Here is a 26,826-nt window from a genome sequence, read left to right as displayed (position 1 = left end):
TTTGCGTGGCAAAGAGGGACTTTGCAATGAATTGCAACTCATCTGATCACTCTTCATAACATTTTGAAGTATATGCAAATTGCCATCATACAAGCTGAGGCAGCAGACTTTGTGAAAATTAATATTTGTGTCATTTGTGTCAAACTTTTGGCCACGACTGTAGTGTTGAACCAGGATGTGGGCAAGAAGCTAGGGCTAGGGTTGTAGTTGAGGGTTAGTGTTGAACCGGGATGTGGACATGAAACTAGGAATAGGGCTATGTTCAACCCTGACCCCCCCCTTCCCCAAAATAGCGCTCCCCACTTTGACTGACAATGGTACTCAACGACAAGATGCATATAGCAATAATGTATAAAGTTAAAGTTTTATTTTCATAGGCATAAGTTGTACATAACGATAAATTCCATATTGTTTCAGTCACCTCCGTGCAGAAAGATCTCATCTTGTCGTGGGTGTCAATGTTTTTGGATTGAAGGATAAAATCCTGGGTGAATATCAGACCTGGATGTCAGTTCCACAATTCACTTTTATATAGTGTGACAACATGATCAGATGGATGGTTGTACGTACACAACATCCAGGTGGGGCACTTGAAATAGTAAAAAAAAAAAAACTATTTTTCCCATTTCATTTTCCTATGACGAGCAGAAGCGTAAAATGGTTACCTGTAACACAGTCCTGTCCATTATATACAATACAAACACCATAATGACAACCCTTCTCTTTCCGTTTAGATTCATTTGGCACTCACAGCTAGTTCAGGGAAGACTATAGTGTTCATGGGTCTTACACACGAATATAGTCTCTTTAGAGTTAGAAGAGCTGACGCTCATGTAAACTGAATGGCAAATGCTTCATAAAGTATACATATCACTGAGTACCAAGGGCACGGGTGACTAGAGTTGTCAAACTAAAGGAGGAATGAGATCTCCCATCAACCACCACTTCAGAGTTCACATTCAGTTAGTCGGTTTCTCGTACGGTACGGCATATTTTTTTGAAGAACATTGGTATAAATGCACAGTAAGTTATTTCATTATGTATGAAGGGGGTGGTGTTGATGCTATAGCCACAGAGACCGGTCAGATACAGAGCTTAAGCATTATCATGAGTTTAGCATTGCCTCCAAAAGCTACCAGGAAGAGGCTTTTTCTGAGTAACATGACAGGATATTGAGTTCCTCCATAGAGCTGCATTTGAAAATAAAAGCTCATTCTCTTGCTAATGTGCTTACAGTTCATTTTAAACCAAAAGACAACACGTGCGCTTGTCTTGCACTGTTAATAGATACACTGTAGGCTAAAAAGTTAGCGTTGCTCATTGAGAGGACAAGCAATAGTTAATAGATGTGAGTACAGTAACAGAGAGAATAACAAATACAGAGAGAATAACACACAGCATGTGTTCATGTTGAAAATAACAACAATGCCGTGAGGCTGATGGTACAGTATAAGCGATACATTGAATATATACTGTAGATAGTAGGTTCTTGTTGCCATTCTAATTGCTTGTTTCGTTCCAGAAGCTTCATGTACACAGTTTCGATAGGTGAGTGATAAAGCAGAGTGGGGAAGTGCTTCATACAGAGAGGAAGTGATTTCACTGAAATTGTCACCAAGGGAGAAGAAAACCATTTCAATGCCCCAATTGTCAGTAACATAGATCAGCTATTTTAATTCTCCTCCATTACGGTGAATGTTTCACAGAGGCCAATAAAGCTTCTGTTTGTTGTGGCATTGTGGCGAGGAGCAGAAGAGTTACCAGGTGACGGAAAGGGGGGGGGGGGTCAGTCAGCAAGGGGTCAGTGCGGGTGGTTGAAATGCAACAGGTTAATGCTAGGCCACGTCGACCTCTCTCTCTATGCCCACATACTTCAGGGCATCATCCTGGCTGTACCTGTAAGGGGCAGGAGAGAGAGAGAGTCAGGACAGTATGAAGCATCAGTGTAAAAAATAAATGCAAGTCATCCTACAAATATCAGAGACAACCAAAGAAGGACTGCGATACCGTATTGTATCGAAGACTCCAGTGTTCCAATGGCCACAAGGCTCTACCTATAGTCGAAGAAGAGCTCCTCCCCCTGTAGGATAGCCCGTTTGGCAAAGATCCCGATGCGGTGGTCTCCATTCACCATGACCACTGCAACCATAACAGCCATTATATCATTGATTTGTACACGTCACCAAACCAAATCATTCCAAAAAACAGGCTTTGTATTTTTCTCTATGATCCTACCCTTAGCGTAGCAGTTTGGGTTCACCGAGTGATTCGCAAATCGGATTTTATTCCCTTTCCTTGTGGCGTCCACGACAAAGTCTGTTGAGACATTACAGGAACAGTGTCAGCTCAGCGATCACAGAACACAGCGACGGTGATGTCCTTAAAAGGGTTAACTGTGCATCATTAGCGTGTTGAGGAGTCATTATTACCATTGTTCAGGTTGAAGAGGAAGCTGGACATGTATTTGTCGTAGATCCTCCCCCGTCGGTCCGCCTCATCCTGCGAGATTAGCTGCAGACACGGACAGTTTCAGAGCGTGATGGTCAGACTAAATGTTTTATACATTAACACAAAGACATTCATACAAACACGTACTGTTACCGTATAAACCCCACACCCAACTATACCCCATTACATGATAAAGAAACGTTCAACAGTTTTATGTAGCCTCACCTCTCCACAGTACTCTGAGATGAACTCATTCTTCTGAACGGACTCTTTGATGAAGGTGCCCCACCCTGCCACGTTTGAGGGGGCCAGCAGGAGGTGCTGGGAGAGGTCAGAGGTTAAAGTTGGCTGACATACAAGACAACACTGGAATAATACAAGTGTGCCTTTCATTCCTCAGCAAGTCATAAGCATGTTAATATGGGTTCTGACTCCGACCTGAATTCAGATACAGCACATCATCAGCTATCAAAAGCTACCTGTGAAACCAGCTTCTATTTTCTATTCCTTTGAACTGGAACATGACCTGCTGGCCTACCTTCTTGAGCCCCCTTTGGATGCTGCAGTTCTTGCAGGAGACTACCTTGCTGTCCCAGTGGTCCGCGGCTCCACAGGTCATACACAGATCTGGGTCACATTCCCTCACCGCCAGGTAGCAGGGACATTGCTTGGTGTTGCACTGGGTCTTACAGCGGCAGCCCGGGAAACGGTTCTGGCCTGGAGAACAACGTAACACCCCAGGTTAGTGTTCAGAGTCAGACAGGGGAATGTTCAGCGGAGAGGTTTATAGTCACTTTTTAGAAACAGCATAGAAACATACTGCGGTAACAGAGACGCGGACGACACAACAGTGGTAGGCTTGATTACCAACAACGACGAGACGGCCTACAGGGAGGAGGTGAGGGCCCTCAGAGTGTGGTGTCAGGAAAATAACCTCACACTCAACGTCAACAAAACTAAGGAGATGATTGTGGACTTCAGGAAACAGCAGAGGGAACACCCCCTATCCACATCGATGGAACAGTAGTGGAGAGGGTAGCAAGTTTTAAGTTCCTCGGCATACACATCACAGACAAACTGAATTGGTCCACTCACACAGACAGCATCGTGAAGAAGGCGCAGCAGCGCCTCTTCAACCTCAGGAGGCTGAAGAAATTCGGCTTGTCACCAAAAGCACTCACAAACTTCTACAGATGCACAATCGAGAGCATCCTGGCGGGCTGTATCACCGCCTGGTACGGCAACTGCTCCGCCCACAACCGTAAGGCTCTCCAGAAGGTAGTGAGGTCTGCACAACGCATCACCCGGGGCAAACTACCTGCCCTCCAGGACACCTACACCACCCGATGTTACAGGAAGGCCATAAAGATCATCAAGGACATCAACCACCCGAGCCACTGCCTGTTCACCCCGCTATCATCCAGAAGGCGAGGTCAGTACAGGTGCATCAAAGCTGGGACCGAGAGACTGAAAAACAGCTTCTATCTCAAGGCCATCAGACTGTTAAACAGCCACCACTAACATTGAGTGGCTGCTGCCAACACACTGACACTGACTCAACTCCAGCCACTTTAATAATGGGAATTGATGGGAAATGATGTAAATATATCAATAGCCACTTTAAACAATGCTACCTTATATAATGTTACTTACCCTACATTATTCATCTCATATGCATACATATATACTGTACTCTATATCATCGACTGCATCCTTATGTAATAGATGTATCACTAGCCACTTTAACTATGCCACTTTGTTTACATACTCATCTCATATGTATATACTGTACTCGATACCATCTACTGTATCTTGCCTATGCTGCTCTGTACCATCACTCATTCATATATCCTTATGTACATATTCTTTATCCCCTTACACTGTGTATAAGACAGTAGTTTTGGAATTGTTAGTTAGATTACTTGTTGGTTATTACTGCATTGTCGGAACTAGAAGGACAAGCATTTCGCTACACTCGCATTAACATCTGCTAACCATGTGTATGTGACAAATACAAATTTGATTTGATTTGAGTTATATGCCTCAGTGGACTAGAGAACTCATTTGTAACAGCATTCTCTGTGGCTGTGTGGTGAACGGCAACCGCATTTTCATTAATGAACGCTGCCTCCAACGGTAAAGAGAAAAAGAAAAGCCGCTGCTCTGTAATGTAACTCATCAATCACTGACCCCTGCTGGCAGCTATGCTGAAATACAGCTGTGCTGAGAGTAATGGAAAGCCTTCCGGGCAGAGGAAGAAGGAAAACGAGCAGCAGACAGCTTAAAATGTCCCTCTCCTCTCCAACAGGTTTAGCTGGAGGACAATAGGCCATAAGCAGTAACATTAGTCTTGTCTCTCCTCCTTCCTAAGTCTTCTTCCCTGCAGTTTGCGTGGCTGTGTGTGTGCATCACCGAGCAGTGTTCAGTCATAGCGGTCTGTCTCATATAAATGTAGGGATGGATGTTGTAGCTCAGCCACTGTGCCTGTCACGTCTCTTTGATTTCTCTCCAGGGCGGTGGAGCTCACACATTAAACCCTCCATACGCTGCTTCCTGTCAGAACCAGGGAGGGGGAGGGAGAACTGTATTTCTATTAGAACACAAAATGAGCCAAATCTGTGAATTCAGAGCCAATCTCTCTCTCTCTCTCTCTCTCTCTCTCTCTCTCTCTCTCTCTCTCTCTCTCTCTCTCTTTCTCTCTCTCTTCTCTCTCTCTCTCTTCCTCTCTCTCTCTCTCTCTCTCTCTCTCTCTCTCTCTCTCTCTCTCTCTCTCTCTCTCTCTCTCTCTCTCTCTCTCTCTCTCTCTCTTCCTCTCTCTCTCTCTTTCTCTCTCCCTCTCTCTCTCTCTCTCTCTCTCTCTCTCTCTCTCTCTCTCTCCCTCTCTCTCTCTCTCTCTTTCTCTCTCCCTCTCTCTTTCTCTCTCTCTCTCTCTTTCTCTCTCTCTCTCTCTTCTCTCTCTCTCTCTCTCCCTCTCTCTCTCTTCCTCTCTCTCTCTCTCTTCCTCTCTCTCTCTCTCCTCTCTCTCTCTCTCTCTCTCTCTCTCTCTCTCTCTCTCTCTCTCTCTCTCTCTCTCTCCCTTCCACCCTGTGGCCTTTTGTGGAAGTGCGTGGGCCCAGCGGTTCAGGCTCATTTCTCCTGGGATGAATGTGTCAGAGCATTGTGAACCACGCCCCATGCTGAACAGATGCCCATGCAGCTAACCAAACCCTGCCTGCCAGAGGACAGCTTATCCTGCGAACACACAGCGAGGAGGAGGATCGTCTTACACACTGTTCCAATGTCTATTATGGCCTGTCAAAAGGGCCTTTTTATCCACCGAGTGAAAGAGAGCTTGGCTTCAGCAGAATTGTCCTGTGAACACATTCCTATTCCCATTACAGAGTTGAGCTGTGAAACCTCTCGCTGTCAGTACAGGTAATTGTAGTAAACATTTACTACAGCCAGTTTAGTGGAAGAAATGAAATATGTATTTTTGTATACTGATATGTCTTGGACTTCTGCTAACGGTCTGTCCGAGTTGGGAAGTGGTGTGTGTGTGTGTGTGTGTTAGGACGTGGTGGTAGCAGTGGATGTGTGTTTGGGTAATGTGACACTCACACTCGTGCTCACACTGGCAGAACTTCTCACAGAAATTCTGGGTCATCACACAGGGACAGGAGCTGTCACATGGGTGGTCCGGGTGGTCACATGGCTGGTAGTTGTACACCTGATTGGACGAGTTATCTAGAGAGGACAAAGGCTTTAATTATACAATGAGCAGATACATCATTCGGAATTAGTGTGTAAGAAATGCATTTGACAACGTTAATTAGACTATTTCAATACCTCAGTCAAGTGAAGAACTCACCTTTCTTGAGCTGAATTTTTGCCCATAACCTACAGAAAGAAATGAAAAACACTTTCAATAATCATGTCTATTTCTGTACAAAGCTATTTGAAAAAGAGCAGTTACTTTCATTTTCTGCAAGGTTTCATCTATTTCTCTCACTGATCTGTGTATCAGGGTCCATTCTCACTACATTCCTATGAGGTCATGTTGCAACTGGGACTGGGACTGGGAGGGAGTGAGTGTAAAAGTCAGCGGCCATCTTGCCTGTGCTTCCTCTTCTTCTTCTGAGGGGAGTTGCCACCCTCCACCAACGGAACACGATGGATCAGGACCTCTTTCACAGCAAACTCATATACCTGAAGAAGAGAGGGAACACACACATTAAACACACACATGAAGGCATATTTGTCAACGCATACACACAAATATGACGCAACTATACACAACTATGCAGAATATTGTGTGGACCTGGACTTGGTGCCATTGTGTAGTTGAGTGTCTCTCAAATTAAGCTGGGAAGTGCATCGCTGCATGTGATTACTCCATAAAACACGTGGCCCTCTCCTCCCCTATCAGAACCCACCACCATCTCAGCGTAATGCACGCACACCACACACACACCTCCCCGCCATCTTATACTCCCCACGCACACCCACAAAGCCCCAAACCACTTCTGCCTGACAAAAAAAAAAAAACAGATTTGGCTTCCTCCCTAAAACAGACAGACACACATTACGCAGAGGGAGGGACTGGGAAGCTCGTAGCAGCGGTGTTTCTATCCAGCCAAACCACAGGCTCTCTGAGGGATAACAAGGCCATGCTATAGAGGCACACTAGCGTTGTACTGGGGGCCGGGATGCTGCTGCAGGGGGCTAAGCTACTTTGCAATGTCTGTGGCGGATCTCTGTCGTCGCGCTTCGCCCTCTTTGTTTCTCGGTCTTTGTCTCTCTGTTTTGTTTTGGAGGATTGGAACGTGTCTCTCAATAGCTTTGTAAATCTGATCAGAAGGCCTAATATGTTCCCCATACAATACTCCCATAACTCCCCCATATTAGAGACACATAGCATCCCCACAATACCTTGGCTAGGAAGGGATCCGCTTGCCACAAGCCGTCTGAGCCCGGAGACCGTGACGGAGTCTCGGAGAATAACAAAGATGTCATGTCGTAAAAGTCCTAATTTATGACTCTGTGTGTTGTTTACATTCCATTTGTAATCATCCCAATTTTCCACACAGTATTATGTGTTACGACACTTGTATCAATGCCGACACACTACATACAACACAGTCACAGCACCACTTCGTTATCTTGTCGGTCTGTACTAGTCTGTAATGTTGTTTTGGTCATTAGCGTGTTGTCCAGGAGACATGCTTTAATTGGTGTATCAATAGAGTATATGAACATCTGGTGAGTGTAGGTTCTTGGTGGTTCACCTGTTTGCAGGTCTTGGTGCTGATGAGGCGAGCGATGGAGCAGAAGTTGTTGTAGTAGGTTCCGTGCAGCACTCTGAACAGAGACTCCTCAGCCCCACTCCACTGGACAGGAGGTTCCACCTGTTCCCCGTGCTCCTCCCCTGGACACAGCTTGGTGGGGGTCTGACAGCGAGAGTTGCTCTCTGACCGTACGCAAAAACACACACATGCGCACGCACAGAGAGGGGGGGAGGCATTTGAGACTCACGCACATACACCCACTGCCAAAGGCAGAGAGTGACATGTTGCTTGGCAACAGGTTCAAGGCTGTGTTATTGTGACCACATGCTATGACTGGGGAATGCTTATTAGTCCGCTCACCAATCTGTTCTTACACATGATTTGAGCTAGGGGAAGGCCTCTGGGCCACCAGCTTTGAGCTAGGGGAAGGCCTCTGGGCCACCAGCTTAAGTCAGTAGTCTATCTTCAAAATGAAGAGCTGCAGTGACATCACAGTACAGATATTAGTTCCTTCCAAACTGAATGCAAGAGAGCGACAGTAGAGAGTGGGTGAGTGAATGATTAAGACAGAGAAAACGAGAGCCTGAGGAGAGTGCTCTTTCTCCCCTCCCACTGTTCTCCACATGAGTCTGTCAACAGAAAGAGGAAACCAGGGGGAGTGGCTGAGTGGAGAATCTATTGGTTTTGGGGCTGAAACCCATGGTTGGATTCTTGTGTTTGGAGAGCGAGTGAGAGTGAATAGTTAAAAAATAATAATAATAATCATCTTCAGCCAAGGTTCTCTTTTCTGATGTACTGCATTCAGCACAAATGAACCATTCTGGCAGATGAGCATTATGGGGAACTTAGTCGATCCATTCTGTCATTAATACACTGAGGTATGACAGATATACAGTAGTACCGTAGCAGATGAGGCATTAGTGTTCTCCTACCTGAGAAGATAGGAAGCTGGTAGTCTCCTATTCATGGGTTGCATTTCCGTCACAATATTGTTTTGAACGTCTGTTTTGGACTGATGCCCAACTGAGCATCCTACTCAATGTATTGTCAATGAGCGCTGATGAAAATGTCATCAAAGGTGCCCCAGCTAGCACAGTGGATCTGGGCCGATTCCGGTGTGAGTTATCTGGCCCAAATGTATAACTTGGGGCCTCGGGCCGATTGAGGTTACTCTCTGGCAGATGATTACACGGGCTGCTTTCATTATTTATTTTTCCATATTTTCTCATTGTTTCTGTGATCAAAAATACAATTAACATTTCAATTAAATTCTTTAAGAGTCCTGTGTAGTATTTTTGATACTTTGTGCAAGGCAATTGATAAGCATTACAAACTTTGTGGATGGAGCTTCCCGAGTGGCGCAGCGGTCTAAGACACTGCATCGCAGTGCAAACTGCGTTGCTACAGATGCTGGTTCGAGACCCGTGCCGGGCGCGACCGGGAGACCCATGAGGTGACGCACAATTGGCCCAGCGTCGTCCAAGTTAGGGGAGGGTTTGGCCGGCCCGGGATGTCCTTGTCCCATCGCTCTGTAGTGACTCCTGTGGCGGGCCAGGCGCATGCATGCTGACACGGTCACCAGGTGTATGGTGTTTCCTCCGACACAAAATGTTTTTTTTTTGTGGATGGGTATAACTTTTATGTATATAATGTAAAATAGTAATATTTAAAATGACTAAAACAGGTAATTTTGTATACATTTATTTACATTTGCATCGGGCCGCTTCTGGGTGGATTCTGGTAAGACGCCGGCAAAGTCGGCTGAATTCTGGTAGACGGAAATGGCCCGATGTTCTTGGGCAGATTCTGGGCAGTCATTCCTTTTGATTCTGGGCCGAGTCTGACACCCGGAAGAGGATTCTGGGCCGATTCCTCATTGCTAGCTGGGGAATTACAGTGGCTTAGAAATACAATGCAATTTAAACAGAAGGCAAAAAAACAACTTTGTCATCATTTTGATGTTGCCAGATTGACTTCAGATGCAGTATAACGTTAGCTATTTAGCTAAGATTGAGGGGAGGACAGCAGATTTTAGCTAGCTACCGTTAGCATTGATAGCTATGTTTAAGAAAACTTTGCTAGCTAATGACAATATTGCAATCTGTCTAAAGTAAATTTGTTGTATTTCCAGGCACAATAGTGTAATTTAGACTAAACAGTCGTTAGCCTCCGTCCAGAATGACTGGGCTTATAACCACTTTAGGGCACCACTATGGCGCCGCCCGGTAGAGAGCGCCTTGGAAACGTTCATAACAATGGAATGACACGACCGAGTGACGGAGGTGCAACCTATGAATAGTACCTTAGAAGCTCATCTTTCACATAATTGTCTCTTAAAGTACTTACGGACCAGACAGACTGACATGAACATCGGCCGTGCGCTGTGGATGGCCGTCCTATCGCCTCTGACCACAGAACATCGGTCATAATTTTCTGTTCATTTCCCAACGATTCTACATGTCGTCACCCAGCAGGTGCTCTACTGCGATCCGCTGACGTTCGTGTTGGTCTGTCTTGTCCCTTATAATGCAAGTGTTTCCCCTAGCTACCTGAGGAGCTGGTGGTCTCGTGGTCACTATCCACCTCCTTGGCCTCCTCAGTGGTGCCTGACGGGCCAGGGCAGCTGGAGCTGGGAGGGCGTGGCTGTCGCCGCCGCCGCCGAGACCTCTGGGAGCGCAGCATCTCCTGATCCGCAAACTCTTTGGCCCCTTTCTGCTCCATCGAGGGAGAGAGGAAGACAGGGACAGAAGTGAAGAGATAGAAGAGTGTTAAAGAAGGGATGAATGGATCAGAGATTCATCATCTGTTGTCGGGCAGTTAAACACAGAGGACATGTAGAGGATCAGAGCACACCTGGAGCAGAAAGCAGTCCAGACCACAGGGCTCTGTCTCCATGCGAATCTCCTTGCTCTTCCTCTTGTAAACATTGGGCGTAGCGTGAAAAGCTGGAAAGACACATACTATTAGTATACTGATAGTAACTGATAGTATGTTAGTAGAACAGTAATACTAGTAATACTAACGTAAAACATTTCGCCTGCTGCACAGACCCTATGGACATTCTAGTCTAGAGCGCCTGGTTAAATTGTGATTGGGTGCATATAAATTCTCTCCAAGGTTAAAGTAGGAAGAAATATATGTCATTGTTGTAAAAATCTGCTACATTTACTGTTATCATATATTAAAATATTGAATTACTTTGACATATTTAATTAGGTTAAATTATGCTAATTTACCAATGGTGGACAAAACGTGTTACTACATTACACATACTAATGTTTTCACCACACAAGAATTGCAGGAAAAGCACATCCTTTTTTACCTCAGATGGGTGATGTTAGTATTACAGTTTATAGTCAGCATGATCTCACAAAATCGATTGCTTAAAACAGATCAATATATTTGGTTTAGTACCAGTGGCCGTGTCCAAATATACTTGCGTTTTAAATAGTAGGCACTTTGGGTATGCAAAAATAGAACGTTTTACAGTATTTTAAATGCCAGGATGTCATACTAATTTTGGCTTTTCATCTAGTAGAATTCGCTGCACACTTTTGAGGAAGAGAATAATTTTGAGACCAACGTGTGTTTGACAACAGCTGACAATCAGATATTTTGGACACTGCCACTGTATTTGTCAGACATGCCAGTCCTTAGTGGGACGCAGCTGTCATTTTCAGATGTCATTTTCAGACCACGGTGGCTAGAAAAAAATTGGGCGCTCTAGCAGCACATGAATGAATGGATTTGAGGGTTACGCTATCGTTCAAATGAAAGCAAACCCCTATTGGGAACCGATGATGTGGTGATTTGTTGAAATTATCCAAAAAGTGTTTCCTTCTCCGTATTGGCCATCTTCCAAAATCATTTTCTCACTGAGAAATAAGTTGATAAATGGCTACGACAGGTGGTCATCATTCCTCATACATATGTAGTTTACCCAAGTTCGTTGATGTTTGTCTGGTAGAAGAGTGCTAATGGTACATATCGCCATGGTTATTGTCCAAGTTCATTTGATTCCAATACAATATCGATGTGAGTGATTCATATGCGTGCTCTATTGATTACATTAGAACAAGCTCATCAATTCCATTATTAAGTGACCGCTCGGGAAATATTAGTACGTGTGCAGTTTGAAAGGTGCTAATTTAGGGAAAGGGGGATACCTAGTCAGTTGTCCAAATGAATGTTTTCAACTGAAATGTGTCTTCCCCATTTAACCCAACCCCTCTGAATCACAGAGGTGCGGGGGGCTGCATTAATCGACATCCACGTCTTCAGTGACCCGGGGAACAGTGGGTTAACTGCCTTGCTCAGGGGCAGAACGGCAGATTTTTACCTTGTCAGCTCGGGGATTCGATCCAGCAACCTTTCGGTTACTGGCCCAACACACTAACCATTTAGCAAAATACAAGTATTCTGAGCATGTGTGACCCGTGTGTGTAGGGTGTAACTTTTATGTATTGGTCTTCAAAATATCACAAGTATTTCAGCATATTGATTATGAATTTGGACATTTAAATCATAAATCAAAAAGCCATGACAACAGGAAGCAGCAAGTGTCATTTTCAATGTTTTTTTAGGGAATATAAACGGTACTTTAAAAACGATTTCTACTTTATCAGGTAAAAACTACTGAATGAGCCCAAAAATGTGCTACGATTATTGATTTTGATGATATTAGTGAAATCGTGAAAATATGTTTCTCCTGGCTAGTAATAATGCATTTATTATAACACTAGAGATGTGTTGATTCCACGAGAGTCCGAGTGAGACAGAGAGAAAAAATAAAAACATAAATCTAGAGGAAAAGCCACATGTTGACAGATGTCAATAGGTTAAAAACACAGAGAGAGTTAGAGAGAGAGAGAGAGTTAGAGTTAGAGAGAGAGAGAGAGAGAGAGATACAGAAAGTGAGAGAAAAGAGTAAACCGATAGGACACATTACGGTGGAGGAAGCAGTCGTATTTGAAGCAGCGCCTGCAGAACAGCGTATGGAAGGAGTGCAGAGACTGCTCCCGCTGGACAGACTTGGCGAACGGCCCGTCTATGTTAGGGGTGCAGAGGGGGGGCAGCTTTACCGGGCTGGGGGGCTCCAGGAGGTCCTTGTACCTAGGGAAGTGTCATTTGGGGAAGAAGGGAATAAAACAAAACATAGCCTTACCATGCATAATATAACTTTGTATTAGGATTGTATTTTGGATAAGCATGGTATACTGCATGATATACAGTAGAAGTGGGAAACTACAGTACGTAGCTGTATTCTGACTCAAGTAGGTCTATGCCAGGGGTAGGCAACTAGATCAGGCTGCGGGACGATTTTTGTCGGAGCGGATGGTTGGGGGGCTGGAAGATAATTATAATAATTTGTACATTGCAAATAGACCACAACTAAGCCCAAAAATAAACTGAATTTGGAAATAACAATAGTTTCATACCTTGATTACATTGAGACACGATCAAGTCAATTTTAAAAAAAATTGTGGGAATACTTAGGAACAGATTTCCTAAATGAAACAAATATTTTGCTGAATTTTACAGTTATTTTCTGTTTAACGGAAAACAAAAAATTATTATTCTTTGTTTTACTAAAAACTTTGCGGGGCCCTGTTGCCGACCCCTGGCCTAGGCTCATTTGCAGGTGGATTTGGATGAGAGTGTTCAGTTTGCGGTATTTTATAAGAAAAAGGCATTTCAGACGGGGATGCAACAACTTTTCTATTGAGAATGAGAAGAGAGGGCAGAGAGCATTATTAGCATCTCCCTGAGAGCTCCCATCTCCATGGTGAACACAAAGCAACGCTCGGCTAAGCACAGCACAGTTGTTGGGCACTTTTCTTACTTTTCCTTCAGCTCCTCCGTCGTACCCTTGTAGGGGAACATCGAGGCGATGGCCGTGAATATCTTATCATGCGGGATCTTCTTATTGGCAGGCGAATCCCTCACTAAGGAAGGTAGTGAGAAGAAAAGCAAAGAGCAGATAATTAGCTACTCAACCACCCCTTTTCTTGTTCCAATTTCCCATTGAGATGTAATTATATTTCCACTTTTTGCCATGTAAGCAATCATATTGGAACGAGTCCCGATCCTATTGAGGACTGTTTGTCCATCTGCTCTGTGTATTGAGAGAGTACCAATGAGTGTGTCAGTCATACTGATAAGTTCTGACAATGAGTGACAGTGTCTGATGACACAATATCTCTCTATGTGAGTGTGTCCCCCCCCTCCACCAGTTCCCATAATCCCTGGTGCTCTCTATGTGCCAGAGGTCAAAGGGCCTTGTAACCAGAACCTGGTCGAACTGTATTGGTGTTATGACCAAACATGTTCCCCATCCACCTAGTCTGTCCCTGGGACTGGGAAAGTCTCTAGGTAAACAATGCCAGGCAGTGCCACTGTGTTGGGACAGAGTGACCTGCTGGCTCCTGTACAACATGGGGTACAGTACAGTCACAGTGATCAACCTGACCTATACCCTTTGTTCTCTCATGCCACTGATAAGAGTAGGAGGACAAGTCTATAGCAAATACAAATAAGCATGCACATTTCCCTTCAGATAGTCCAGCATAGTAAAACCAGTGACTCTCATATAGAAAACAGCACGTATTGCCTTTTGTTACATAAGCATCCAATCACATCTAGGAGACATGAACTACTGTATGTTAGTTGTGGTTACATCTTTCAGTCAAAAGACTCTGGAGGACACTTACCCTCTATGACACTCCTCCTCTTCCTCCTGAAGAAGGCTGTGGGCCCCACCTTGGCCTCTTCAGTCCCTTCCCCAGCGCTCTTCCTCACCCCCTTCTCCTCCTCCTCTTTCCCCCCTTTCTCCTCCGCCGCCTCCTCCTCTTCCTCCTCCTGGTCTGAGTACTGGCTCAAGGCCTCCACCAACTCTTTAAAGATCTCGTCGTTGATGAACCCTCCCTCTGGGAGACAAACCACACAGTCAAACATGTCAGCACCTACTGATGACATCATGCAATATACGTCAGCACATATCCCCTAAACAATTAAGATTGCCCCAGCAGCACACAGCAACGCACGTACTGTACCGATGACCTCCTGGAGCCCGCCTAACCCCCACGTCTCCAATAATATAACTCTGTGATAGATCAGACTGACAGTGTGCGTAATCGAAACAGGACAGAAAGGATATCCCTAGTCTAGGTAGGTAGGCAGGTCACCTCTGTCTCCATGGACACCGTCATAGTTGTCGATAAGCTCCTCCAGGAAGGCCTCGTCCTGCTCCAACACCTCGTCTCCCATGTAGGGGATGTTATGGAGGAACGTCTCATCCTCCACCTAGGAAAAAAAATGTATTGTATTTTTTATTTATTTAACTAGGCAAGTCAGTTAAGAACAAATTCTTATTTACCCCGGTGTAACAGTATAACTTTCATCCGTCCCCTCGCCCCGACCCGGGTTCGAACCAGGGACCCTCTGCACACGTCAACAACTGACACCCACGAAGCATCGTTACCCATCACTCCACAAAAGCCGCGGCCCTTGCAGAGCAAGGGGAACAACTACTTCAGGTCTCAGAGCGAGTGACGTCATCGATTGAAACGCTACTAGCGTGCACCACCGCTAACTAGCTTGCCATTTCACATCGGTTACACTGGCCAAACCCGGACGACGCTGGGCCAATTGTGCCACGCCCTATGGAACTCAAAATCAACAAACACATAGTCACATCTGGCTGTTTGTGTGTTAATGTGGTACATGAATAAATCTGTGTGCAAATGTTCATATTAGGGTTTTTATACCTGTGTAATAACAACGTAGTAACGTTAGAAGCGACCTATCATGTTGTTGCACAGTAATTGAGAAATGACTTTGTTATTGCATAGAGATGAGCGTTTATTGTTATTACACAAGTGGAATAAGGCCGTGTGTTTTCCCTGGTGTGTATGTTCACTACTGTTCAAAAGTATTAAAACACCTACACATTCACAGGTCTTTCTTTATTTGGACTATTTTCTACATTGTAGAATAATAGTGAAGGAATCAAAACTATGAAATAACACATATGGAGTCATATAGTATCCAAAAAAGTGGTAAACAAATATATATTTCGTATTTGAGTGTAATGGATCTCTTCGTCGTCTGACGACGAGTATGAAATATCGGACCAATGCGCAGCGTGGTAAGTGTCCATGTTAATTTATTAACTGAACACACAAAACAAAATAACGAAGTGAATGGAAGAAACGAAACAGTTCTGCAAGGTGACATACTCTAAACAGAAAACAACCACCCACAAACAAGAGTGGGAAAACAGGCTACCTAAGTATGGTTCTCAATCAGAGACAACGATTGACAGCTGCCTCTGATTGGGAACCATACCAGGCCAAACACATAGAACAAAAACATCGAATGCCCACCCCAACTCACGCCCTGACCAACCTAAAATAGAAACATACAAAAGGAACTAAGGTCAGGACGTGACATTGATATTTTTCAAATAGCCACCCTTTGCCTTGATGACAGCTTTGCACACTCTTGACATTCTCTCAAACAGCTTCACCTGGAATGCTTTCCCAACAGTCGTGAAGGAGTTCCCACATATGCTGAGCACTTGTTGGCTGCTTTTCCTTTACTCTGCGGGCCGACTCATCCCAAACCATCTCAATTTGGTTGAGATTGTGGAGGCCAGGCCATCTGATGCAGCACTCCATCACTCTCCTTCTTGTTCAAATAGCCTGGAGGTGTGTTGGGTTATTGTCCTGTTGAAAAACAAATGATAGTGGGACTAAGCCCAAACCAGATGGGATGGTGTATCGCTGTAGAATGCTGTGGTAGCCATGCTGGTTAAATGTGCTTTGAATTCGAAATAAATCACAGACAGTGTCACCAGCAAAGCAGCCCCACACCATCACACCTCCTCCTCCATGCTTTACAGTGGGAAATACAAATGCGAAAATCATCATCATCGGTTGGAACCAAAAATCTCCAATTTGGACTCTAGACCAAAGGACAAATTTCCACCGGTCTAAAGTCCATTGCTTGTGTTTCTTGGCCCAAGCAAGTCTCTTCTTCGTATTGGTGTCCCTTAGTAGTGGTTTCTTTGCAGCAATTTGACCATGAAGGCCTGATTCACACAGTTTCCTCTGAATAGTTGATGTTGAGATGTGTCTGTTACTAGAACTCTGTGAAGCATTTATTTGGGCAGAAATTTCTGAGGTTGGTAACTCTAATGAACTAATCCTCTGCAGCAGAGGTTACTCTGGGTCTTTCTTTCCTGTGGCGGTCCTCGTCAGAGCCAGTTTCATCATAGCGCTTGATGGTTTTTGAGACTGCACTTGAAGGATCTTTCAAAGTTCTTGAAAATGTTCCGTATTGACTGACCTTCATGTCTTAAAGTAATGATGGACTGTCATTTCTCTTTGCTTATTTGTGTTGTTCTTGCCATAATATGGACTTGGTATTTCACCAAATAGGGCTATCTTCTTTATACCCCCCTACCTTGTCACAACACAACTGATTGGCTCAAATGCATTAAGGAAAGAAATGTCAAAAAATTACTTTAAGGAAGCCACACCTGTTAATTGAAATGCATTCCAGGTGACTACCTCATGAAGCTGGTTGAGAGAATGCCAAGAGTGTGCAAAGCTGTCATCAAGGCAAAGGGTGGGTATTTGAAGATTCTCAAATCTAAAATATATTTGGATTAGTTTAACACTTGTTTGGTTACTATATGATTACATAAGTGTTATTTCATAGTTTTGATGCCTTCACTGTTATTCTACAATGTAGAAAATAGTAAAAATAAAGAAAAACCCTTGAATGAGTCGGTGTTCTAAAACTTTGGACCGGTAGTGTATACTAAATGTGTGTGTGTTGTCGAGAAAGCCCCGTACCATGAAGTTCTGCTGCAGAGGGGACCAGGAGTACATGAAGGGGATTCCTGTCACGGTCGTCAGGGGCCGCACGGCAACCGCCTGAGCTTTAAACGCTGGAAAGCCAAACTCCACCATGCACAACTGTGATTGGACCAGAGACAGATGGGTGAGTATGACAAAGTAGGACAGACCAGCACTGGATTATAACGAACAGGTAGGCTACTATTACCCAAATGGATAAAGACAATGCTATATCCACTGACACTACTCTGAAATGAACTAGGAAACAAATACCAAGACACTAGAGAAGAGCACAGTGAGAATTTCAGGAACACAAGATGCTGCTCTGTCTGCCTCCAGGCTGTTTTCATCATAGGTTCTGAGAGAGTTTAGTTATTGACCTCAGTAAGGCAGCCTCATGAACCCTTTTTGGCAGCTCAGGATCTCCCTAAAAAGGGATGAAACATCACAGTCCTCTGTCAGGCTGATGGGAGAGCAGACCCTGGCCTGGTTAATGAGGAGGCAGGAGCCAGAATGGGCTTGAAAGGGCTAGTTAATGGCCAAAATGTAGATTTCCCCTTAAATACACATACACAAAAGTAAATCTTCTTCATGAGATGGCCATAAACAATAACTGGTAGTTCTGCAACATTTTTAAAAGGTCTAGAACTAACCTTTCTTATACATTTCTGAGGTAGACTCCCCTTTGAGGACACAAACTCAAGTACATAGTACAAATTTTATGAAATATCTGATACTATTTTTTCCTATTCAACAAAAGTGGCACAACAGGGCTTGAAATGACTGAAATGCTTTATACATATAGTAACAATCAAATTATAAACGACTTACTGGAAGAGTTCACCTTTCCTATAACTGTAAAATAAATGTGATCACACAAACGTTCTCTGGGCAATCCAGAGACACCATTCAGTATGCAGAACAATGTCTACAAACCCTGGATTGCTGATGCTATGTATTGGCCAATGAGAGGTTTCGAAGCCACCGGTCGGCCATATTGGCACTCTGCAGTAGGAGCTGTCCTCCATAGGAATGAAAGGAATTCTTAAGTATTTCAATTAAATGTTTCAAAGACAAAATTACATGTATGTAAGTATTTGGTGCAGACTTGTTACAAACTCATATTTTAAGCACTAAGTGATTTTGTCCATCTGTGACTAAGAGAAAGTGTTCTTCTTTCAATTATACGAAATCATTTTGGATTTTTTTTCCTGTTGAGAGCTATAAATCCATCTGAGAACATCAATGAGAGAGCTATTGCAAGCACAGCCATGAGGTTCACTGGCACAGGAAATCGTTGCTTTGTCTGGGTAGGCCAGAAAATGTGATGCGTCGCCTCCTACTGTATGCCTCGCTATCCTTTTGTCTCTTTCTCTCTCTCACCTTTTTGCCGGGTAGCGCTCCACCTGGGGTAGACAGGGGAACTGACTGGATCCTCAGCTTGGACCACTCCTCGTTCAGAAGGTTGGTACGTTCCTCTATCTTCTGCCGGTTGGACATGAACAAGGCCTGGAAAAGACAGGAAATGTAAGAATAGTTTGTAATAGCTATACACACAATCTCTCTCTCTCTCTCTCTCTCTCTCTCTCTCTCTCTCTCTCTCATTATCCTTACCTTGACCTCCTCTGCGTTTTTAAAGCGTTTCAGCTGACGGAGGCGCATGTACTCAGACTTCACCCTCTTCCTCCACTCCAACAGGCTTCGGGAGGGTATGTTGGAGGCAGGACAAGGTGTTGGGGTCAGGATTAGGGCCGGGTCCGGGACTGGGTCTGAGACAGGGACCTCTGGGGCCTCCTCCATGGTCCTGCACAATGATAGAATGATAGAGTTACTAGCACTGACACAAAGACAAAACACATGGAAGTGCCCTGGTCAATCATGTTAAAGAACACTTTTCTATTACACCAATTCTTAAGGGTCAATTTTTGTGTTGTTAGAAGTAGCATTAAAGGAGGATATCACTGTTGGTGTGAGTGTGGTGTGTGAATTGGTTGTGCCTAACTCCAAAAACACGTTTCACTTGGATCTGGGATGTGATAACATCAATGGCAATTGGAAAAGTAATTTTCCAAGAGCTTCCCGTAAGAGAAGTGACCCCCCCCCCATGACTCAAACTTCTGCATGCGTGTGCGTGCGTGAGCGAACCACCGCCCCCTTCTGTTAGCAAAAGCACCAAGGACTGCGTTAAAAAGGCTTAAAAAAAAACACCTTCCAGTGCATGCTGGTCAGCGCTATAGTGTGCCATCGTAATCGTATCATGTGGGACTAGAACAACGGAATCATAAAATAACGGGCCTATAATAAAGTGAAACCTCAAGCACGTCAAACGTGTCATATACCGAAACCAAATGGCAGTCTGTAAAACACGTTCTCCCCTGCACATACAACATTAGTAAAAGTGGGCGTTTCTCTTCTGAAAGCCAATATGAAAACAGAGCAGCTAAGTGCGTAGTACACTTTTCCAGGATTTCATAACCTCTTCTGCAGAATTCTATAACCCTATCCCACAAAATGTTGTGGGATTGGTGAGAAGCAAAATAAATGTCGCTCTGCGTAAAGGCTTTTCGTTTTCAGGGCAAATGATTCGTTTTAACCGTACCAGGCATTAGCCTTCCTTAGAATCCTACACCAACAGTCGATAACAGAAGTCACATACGTTGATGCATCGCCTATCCAGTTCAATTATGTTCGTTTTACGCAATGGACAGCTTTCACGCCCAACCAATAACATTATAATGTGAATGTTCTAATGCGCTTCTCTGGGATGCGCGCACACATGTCCAGTTTTGATACAGTGTCGCAGTTAGAATTACCTTTAAGGATCCTCGTGTCCTCTTATTTGTAGCGACTTGAGCTCGCCACTACAGCGTTGAACTCCACGTATGAAATCCACCATAAAATACGGATTTCTTCGCTACGGACGCGACGTAAATAATAGGTTCCGTGTATTTGGGTTCACACGCCGATGGGATCCGAAGATTCCTATGTCATCCGCAAGCATGCTGAAATTGAAGTTGTACAGTTAAAAGCTGCGCACTTAACTGGCTCAGTTAGAGAGTGACGTCTGTATTGGGACCACACTGTGCTTGGTAGCTGGACTGGGTTAAAAAAGCGTGCGACTTGAAAGTATATGGACATTTGGATAGCCCACATGTAGCTTATGAATGATTCAACTCACAAGGGCTACACGTCTGCTATAAGGCTACTACTAACATTATTACTACTATCAGAATAATATTACTATTAGTCAACTATTACATAGGCGACTGAGCTATTATAGGCTACTAATAACTAGTGGATAATACTAATTTATCAAAATGCTACAGTTGATAGGTAGTCATAATAATGAGGTTTAATATGTGTTATTATTTGTTCATATAATGAGATATAATAAAAAATGTAAAAAGTCAAATAGAACAAATGCTATACCTATACGGATGTAATGCATTTTAATGAGGGTCAGGTGATGGTATTTGGGAAGGTTATTTAGTAACATCATTCGTTCATCACCAACAACCTTTGCTCTCATACTGTATATTGGTAAAATACCCTGTTGTATTTTTCCATAATTCATTTCTAAATGTCATTCACATTTATACAGGGGTAATAACAAACATATATTATCAATGAGTATTGTTCCTCAATCAATCATGGAAGAGGAAGATCATGCTGATCATGGAAGAGGAAGCCTCCAGCTTCGAGTCTAGCGCACGTTGTTTTCCTTCTCTCAAGGGGCGGGTGCGCAGTGTGAGCTGGGGCTGTGGCACGCTACTCATGGTCACGTGATTCTCAGAGGAAAGAGAACTCGACTGGTCCAGTAACACAGACAACCCAGCGGACCAGCCAGACCCATGTTAGCTGTGTTCAACAGTCATTGCTCATTAAACAGTAGCCTGGCCTACCATTACAGACGTACTGCTTTTTATGATACAAACAGACATAGGTCTGTTTAAATTAAATGGGAAATAACTGTCCGGAAGATAGAAGGAAAATACTCTATGCTAAGCATAATCTATTATAGAGTGTTCATAAATACCTTAGAAACAGTTAATAGATACATATTACATCATGATGGCAATGTAAATGTTATATAAATTAATTACTGTGAAGGTAGGAGTGAAAACTAGCAAAACTGCTGGTGAAAGTGAACCCTGCTGTCCTTTTTTCCATACAGAAGATGGCACTGTAGGGCTTCTTTTATTAAAGTTGTCCATTATATTACAGTTGTACCAATATCACGATATTAGGCCTACATTTCTTCCAGGGTGTAGAATGACAAGTCTACGGCTGCTTTATGATCTGGCCATTGACAAGCAACAGGATCGAAAAGGACAACATAATCCACTTCAAAACACCAGACCCAATCAGAATAAAAGAATGATTAAGTAATGAAATCATCTTCAAAAAACCAGGCCCAACCAGAATAAAAGAGTGATTTAGTAATGAAATCATCTTCAAAACGCATCTAGTTGCTGTCTTCTGACGTTAACCATATGCTCAGTCGTTACTGTGTATCATCGGGCCTTATTGATCATTTATTGATCACTGATTCACATTTAACTCAGTATGGTCGGTCCACCTACAATGGAATCATTTTTGTGTACAATTAGTTCTGGTTCTCACTCATTGTTACTGGCTGTGTATTCCTGGGGCCATTAAGCATCTCAGAGTTGGAGTGCTGACTTGCCTTTTAGATCCTAGATCAGTACTCCTACTCTGAGATGCTTGATACATACAGCCCCTGATCCGTAATTCCGACACTGCAGGCAGTAAGGCAGTTTCAGTGTGTCACCTACAGTGCTCTTCTACGTTGCGTTTTTCTAAGCCTGCTCTCTCTCTCTTTCCTGGCACTTCCACAATGTCGCTTGATCTGGGCCGTGGCGAGTTTATACCAGACTGTAAAACAATAGCAAACATGAGAAAGCAGGAAGATATGCTTGAGAGCGAGGCCCTTATCAGTGGAAAGTTATTAATTCTGCTCTATGTAAACAGTGTGTGTAACTCTTGGCACCTGGAAAGAGGGTTTTATATAGTCAGATGTGCGAGTGGAGATGGATCAGTTCAGAGGCCTATCGGTGCAGCTGGCGAAATACACTACACGGTTATTAATCTTCTCAAATAATTCTCTGATTGAGGTGCTGAGCTAAGCGTTTTTCGACGTTCCTCAAAATATGCTTGTGTCTTGTAGCCCATTGAACATTGATTTGAGCCTCCAAAATGGAATCGTTTGGTAGAAGCTGATGCGCTAGAGAGAGAAGAAGTGTAGCTGAGTTTATGGTGGAAATTCTACGATGGAACCAACAGTACAGATGACATGTGTTGCATTATCCCTTGATGGCTCTGCTCAGATTCAGATTAGCTAATGTACTCAAGTCCTTAAACGTTGGAGGTTTATTCAATCAGTTGTATAAAGAAAAACAAATCATTGATCTGTGTTGAAATGTGGAAGTCATTTCAGCCCAGAGTCCTAGCAAGCTCAGTCCCAGCTGAGGCAGACAGTACATCAGTGACGTGGATGGATGCATCATGAATGCGTCATTCTTTGTGTGTACTGGAGGGCCCAGAAGTGTCTCAATGCACTACAGCAGCTCTGTGGATACGCCAATGACAGCCTTGCAGGGGGTGAGACATTCCACGGATTTACTGCTGGGGGGAGAGATTTGTCATCCGCCATTACCTCACACAATAACTACAGAAACATATCTCCCCTCATCACCAGCCGGGACTTCCCCCACACTCCTTGTCCTGACAGTGACAGAAAACTCAAATCATATTTGACCTATGTACACGTCACTGTTAGTGTTATGTTCATAAACGTTTCCCAACAAACAACGTGAAGTTGATATAAGTTTCCTTTCAGACTTGATTCAGCTCCGTCTGTTTCTCACAAGGAGCTCTAGCCTTGAGACGTATCAAAATGGCAACACGTTTTTTTTTTATTGACAGTTTGTGTTGTCAAAGAGCATGTTGAAGCTATCCATTTCAGCCTTTGTGATCTCAATCACTGGGAATCAACACTGAGGATACATCTTTAAAATGGTTTCCCACTTCAAGCAAGCTACACTGAGTGTACAAAACATTAGGGGCACCTTCCTAATAATGAGTTGCACCCACTTTTGCCCTCAGAACAGCCTCAATTTGTGGATGACATGGACTCTGCAAGTTGTGGAAAGTGTTCCACAGGGATGCTGGCCCATGTTGACTCCAATGCTTTCTACAGTTGTGTCAAGTTGGCTGGATTTTCTTCTTCTGGTGGACCGTTCTTGATGCACACAGTAAACTGTGAAAAACCCAGCAGCGTTGCAGTTCTTGACACACTCAAACCGGTGCACCTGGCACCTACTACCATACCCCGTTCATCTACACTGATTGAAGTGGATCTAACAGGTGACATCAATAAGAGATCATAGCTTTCACCTGGATTCACCTGGTCAGTCTGTCATGAAAAGAGTTCTTAATGTTTTGTACACTCAGTGTATATCCAGTCTATTTGAATAGGCACTCACACCTTTTTGACAGCTGAAGTCTAGCAGGCTGTATTTTTGTGTTTCAGTGAAAGATATCTGTGTAAAGAATGCAACTCAGAAAAATGTCCCCGGAGCGTACATATCCATTCTGACTGGACTTGGAATTGGTCAATTGTTGAGCTGACATGATACTACTCTAACCCAATGATTTTAGTTCAATGTCAGTTGAATTTGAGGGACCAGTTTACAACTAAACCATTTACTTCAGAGGCTGAAATACAATGCATTAAACCACATATAGCAAAAAAAGTGTCAGTTGAATTTGAGGGACCAGTTTACAACTAAACCATTTACTTCAGAGGCTGAAATACAATACATTAAACCACATATAGCAAAAAAAGTGAGTCTATTTTCTCAAACCATTATTGAAAATGTTTTTACCTGTTTATCTGATCTGTGGTGATTTAAAATAATCCACTGTCTGGCCCATTAATTGAAACATGACAAACTGGAAAGGAGTCAAGGGGGACTTTATGTCATTAACATACTTTACTCAACCAAAACAAGAAATATAACTGCCATCTGTCAATAACAAAATCATTTCCATAGTTGAACAATCATCTATATTATAGTCCCCCCCCAACTTCAGATTTCTTGGCGTAACTTCTAAGGTATTGGGTTGACAGTCATTGGACCAGGGTTTGTGTCCTGGTTGGTGCTATGCCTGAATTCGCTACGCTGGTTCAGCTTAAATAGTTCAGCTGCAATGTGATTTCTAGTTTGCTCATCATTTGGACATATTGTTGTAGCTGAACCAAAATAAATTCTCAAGGTGAATTGTATGTTCACTCAACTTGACATTTTAGGTTGAGGGAACATTACAATTCAACTTGAGAATTGATGTTGGTTTAGCTAATATGTAAACATAAAGAAAGTTGCACACTCTAGTTATGCTCCAACTGACATTTCAACGTCGTCGATAATATGCCCAAATGTTGAGCAAATTGGAAATCGCATTGCAGCTGGTTGCTGTGAGTATTTTTACGTTGAATCAGCACATTTAGAAAGAAATGGTTTTACAGGAACACATATTAGTCGGCAAATCAGTTTTACTCACAGGATTTGAGCAAGTGAGAAAGGCTACAGAGTCATCAGCTTGTCAGCAGTCTATTTTCAAAACGAAGACCTTTAGTGACTACTGTACAGATAGATGTCTGTTCCTTCCAAACTGAACGTCTGATAGAGTGTGAGGAAGAATAGAAGAGAGAGAGTGAGAAACTAGGAAAAAGAGTGTGAGGGAGAGAGGGAGAGAAAGAAAGAGAGAGAGAAACTAGGAAAAAGAGTGTGAGGGAGAGAGGGAGAGAAAGAAAGAGAGAGAGAAACTAGGAAAAAGAGTGTGAGGGAGAGAGGGAGAGAAAGAAAAAGAGAGAGCAATCGAGTGAGAAGGAGAGAGATGAATTGTAATTGTAAGTGGTAGTGGGCTACAGTAGCTCTCCCCTTATCTGGGGCTGTCTGCCCTATTGTGGGAACCCGCCCAAGCCGCCCATCCTAGGAAACGAGAGCTTCCTGTTGTTTTATAGAGCTTTCCTGCAGAAAGGTTGAGATATGTACTCTGGGTCCACCAGGGAAGAGAAACAGAGCAGTGTCAGGCAGAAATGAAAGCCCCTAATCCGTCTCCCGTGTCTTCTTCTTCTGCTTGCTGCTTTCTGCCTCTTCTTCTCTGGGGTAAGTAGATGATTTACAGAGTACTATATGTATATAAAAAGGGCCAGGGGTATGGAGAAGTACGTTGAATTACTGAGAGAAAAAGTATGTAAAATATTGCCCTAGATTTCAGCTCTTACAGAAAGTGGAATACTTAGAAGCGCACAGTGAAGTAAGGGATTGTAGTAAGAGCTTGGCAGATCTAATATTAGATTATTTTTTAAAAGTAGCCTAGACTTAGTGATTTTGATTTGTTAAAAACATTTTCTTGCTCCAATGGTGAAGAAACAGAGGTTAAATATAGGTATGATGATATGGATCTGGTGTCTTTCTTGAAGATTTTAAGCAGATTGGTGTTCTAATTTAGAGGATCTGTTTCTACCAACAAATACATAAGATAATGGAGTTGAGATAATCACAGTCTTCACAGAACACAATGTCACAATAACCGTATAATAAGGAACACCTCAACTTTAGACTCAATTTCCCAGACCAGATCACTCTCCTTCAAAAAAACAAAACAAACCAAGTTATCCAAAGATTACATTAAATAGTTTGTGTTTGAGGAAATGGCTGAACTGTTTCAGACTTTATTCAGAGAACAAAGGGAGGATACACTCCCTGCCACTGACCAGCTCTCTCTTCATTTGTTTCTCCTTCCCACACTCCTCTCTTTCTGTCTGTCCTATATGTTCATCAGTCTTCTGTCAACTCATTTCTGTATTTCTACTTGCTTGTGTTTGTCTTTGTTTATTTCGCTGACTGACTTTTCTGGAAAGAACTCTCCTGGTGACATTGGCCCTGTTTCGTGTCTGTCCCTGTAGCACTGAGCTCTACAGCAGCTGGTCTGATAGGACATTACGAGGCGCCACAAGCTACCACACCAGGTAACTAACTGTTGTCCTCTTCTTGTGGTCTCTACATCAACTAACACAACTCATCAATGTCAACGAGTGTTAAAGACCAAGGGAACAACAACAAATGTTTTTTGTTAGTCTGTCTTCACTTTGATGGGGGTCCCATTGGGGTCCCGTGTGGCTCAGTTTGTAGAGCACGGCGCTTACAACGACAGGGTTGTGG

At 43.4% G+C, this 26,826-nt stretch overlaps 2 protein-coding genes across 3 annotated transcripts in view; one reads left to right on the top strand and one right to left on the bottom strand.

The window, feature by feature from the left end:
* Positions 1 to 345: 345 nt before the first annotated feature.
* On the bottom strand, positions 346 to 20,635 carry LOC112226003 (histone-lysine N-methyltransferase EZH1). Of its 2 annotated transcripts, none has more exons than XM_042307228.1 (20): positions 20,389 to 20,635; positions 19,190 to 19,379; positions 18,959 to 19,084; positions 17,573 to 17,695; positions 14,897 to 15,014; positions 14,423 to 14,638; positions 13,555 to 13,657; positions 12,661 to 12,824; positions 10,566 to 10,657; positions 10,262 to 10,424; positions 7,713 to 7,894; positions 6,542 to 6,633; positions 6,296 to 6,324; positions 6,046 to 6,171; positions 2,987 to 3,165; positions 2,674 to 2,769; positions 2,430 to 2,511; positions 2,236 to 2,316; positions 2,008 to 2,139; positions 346 to 1,896 (listed from the first exon to the last, which is right to left on the bottom strand). In XM_042307228.1, exons 2-19 carry the CDS (start codon positions 19,373 to 19,375, stop codon positions 2,051 to 2,053), a joined length of 2,247 nt encoding a protein of 748 aa, XP_042163162.1. In that variant the 5' UTR covers positions 19,376 to 19,379; positions 20,389 to 20,635; the 3' UTR covers positions 346 to 1,896; positions 2,008 to 2,050. The 2 variants fall into 2 exon arrangements, with proteins under 2 accessions (XP_042163162.1, XP_042163161.1); XM_042307227.1 differs by having other exon boundaries at positions 2,055 to 2,139.
* Positions 20,636 to 25,473: 4,838 nt separating this feature from the next.
* The window catches only part of LOC112226002 (receptor activity-modifying protein 1), a 12,423-nt gene continuing 11,070 nt past the window's right edge, over positions 25,474 to 26,826 (top strand). The window contains exons 1-2 of the mRNA XM_042307494.1: positions 25,474 to 25,767; positions 26,571 to 26,633. Coding sequence (XP_042163428.1) covers positions 25,698 to 25,767; positions 26,571 to 26,633 — 133 coding nt within the window. The 5' untranslated portion in view covers positions 25,474 to 25,697. The remainder of the gene's footprint in view (positions 25,768 to 26,570; positions 26,634 to 26,826) is intronic.

The sequence above is a fragment of the Oncorhynchus tshawytscha genome, linkage group LG27, assembly GCF_018296145.1.
Source record: "Oncorhynchus tshawytscha isolate Ot180627B linkage group LG27, Otsh_v2.0, whole genome shotgun sequence".
Classification (NCBI taxonomy): domain Eukaryota; kingdom Metazoa; phylum Chordata; class Actinopteri; order Salmoniformes; family Salmonidae; genus Oncorhynchus; species Oncorhynchus tshawytscha.
Note: the sequence above shows the minus strand (reverse complement) of the source record. Positions and strands in the feature narration are given on the sequence as shown.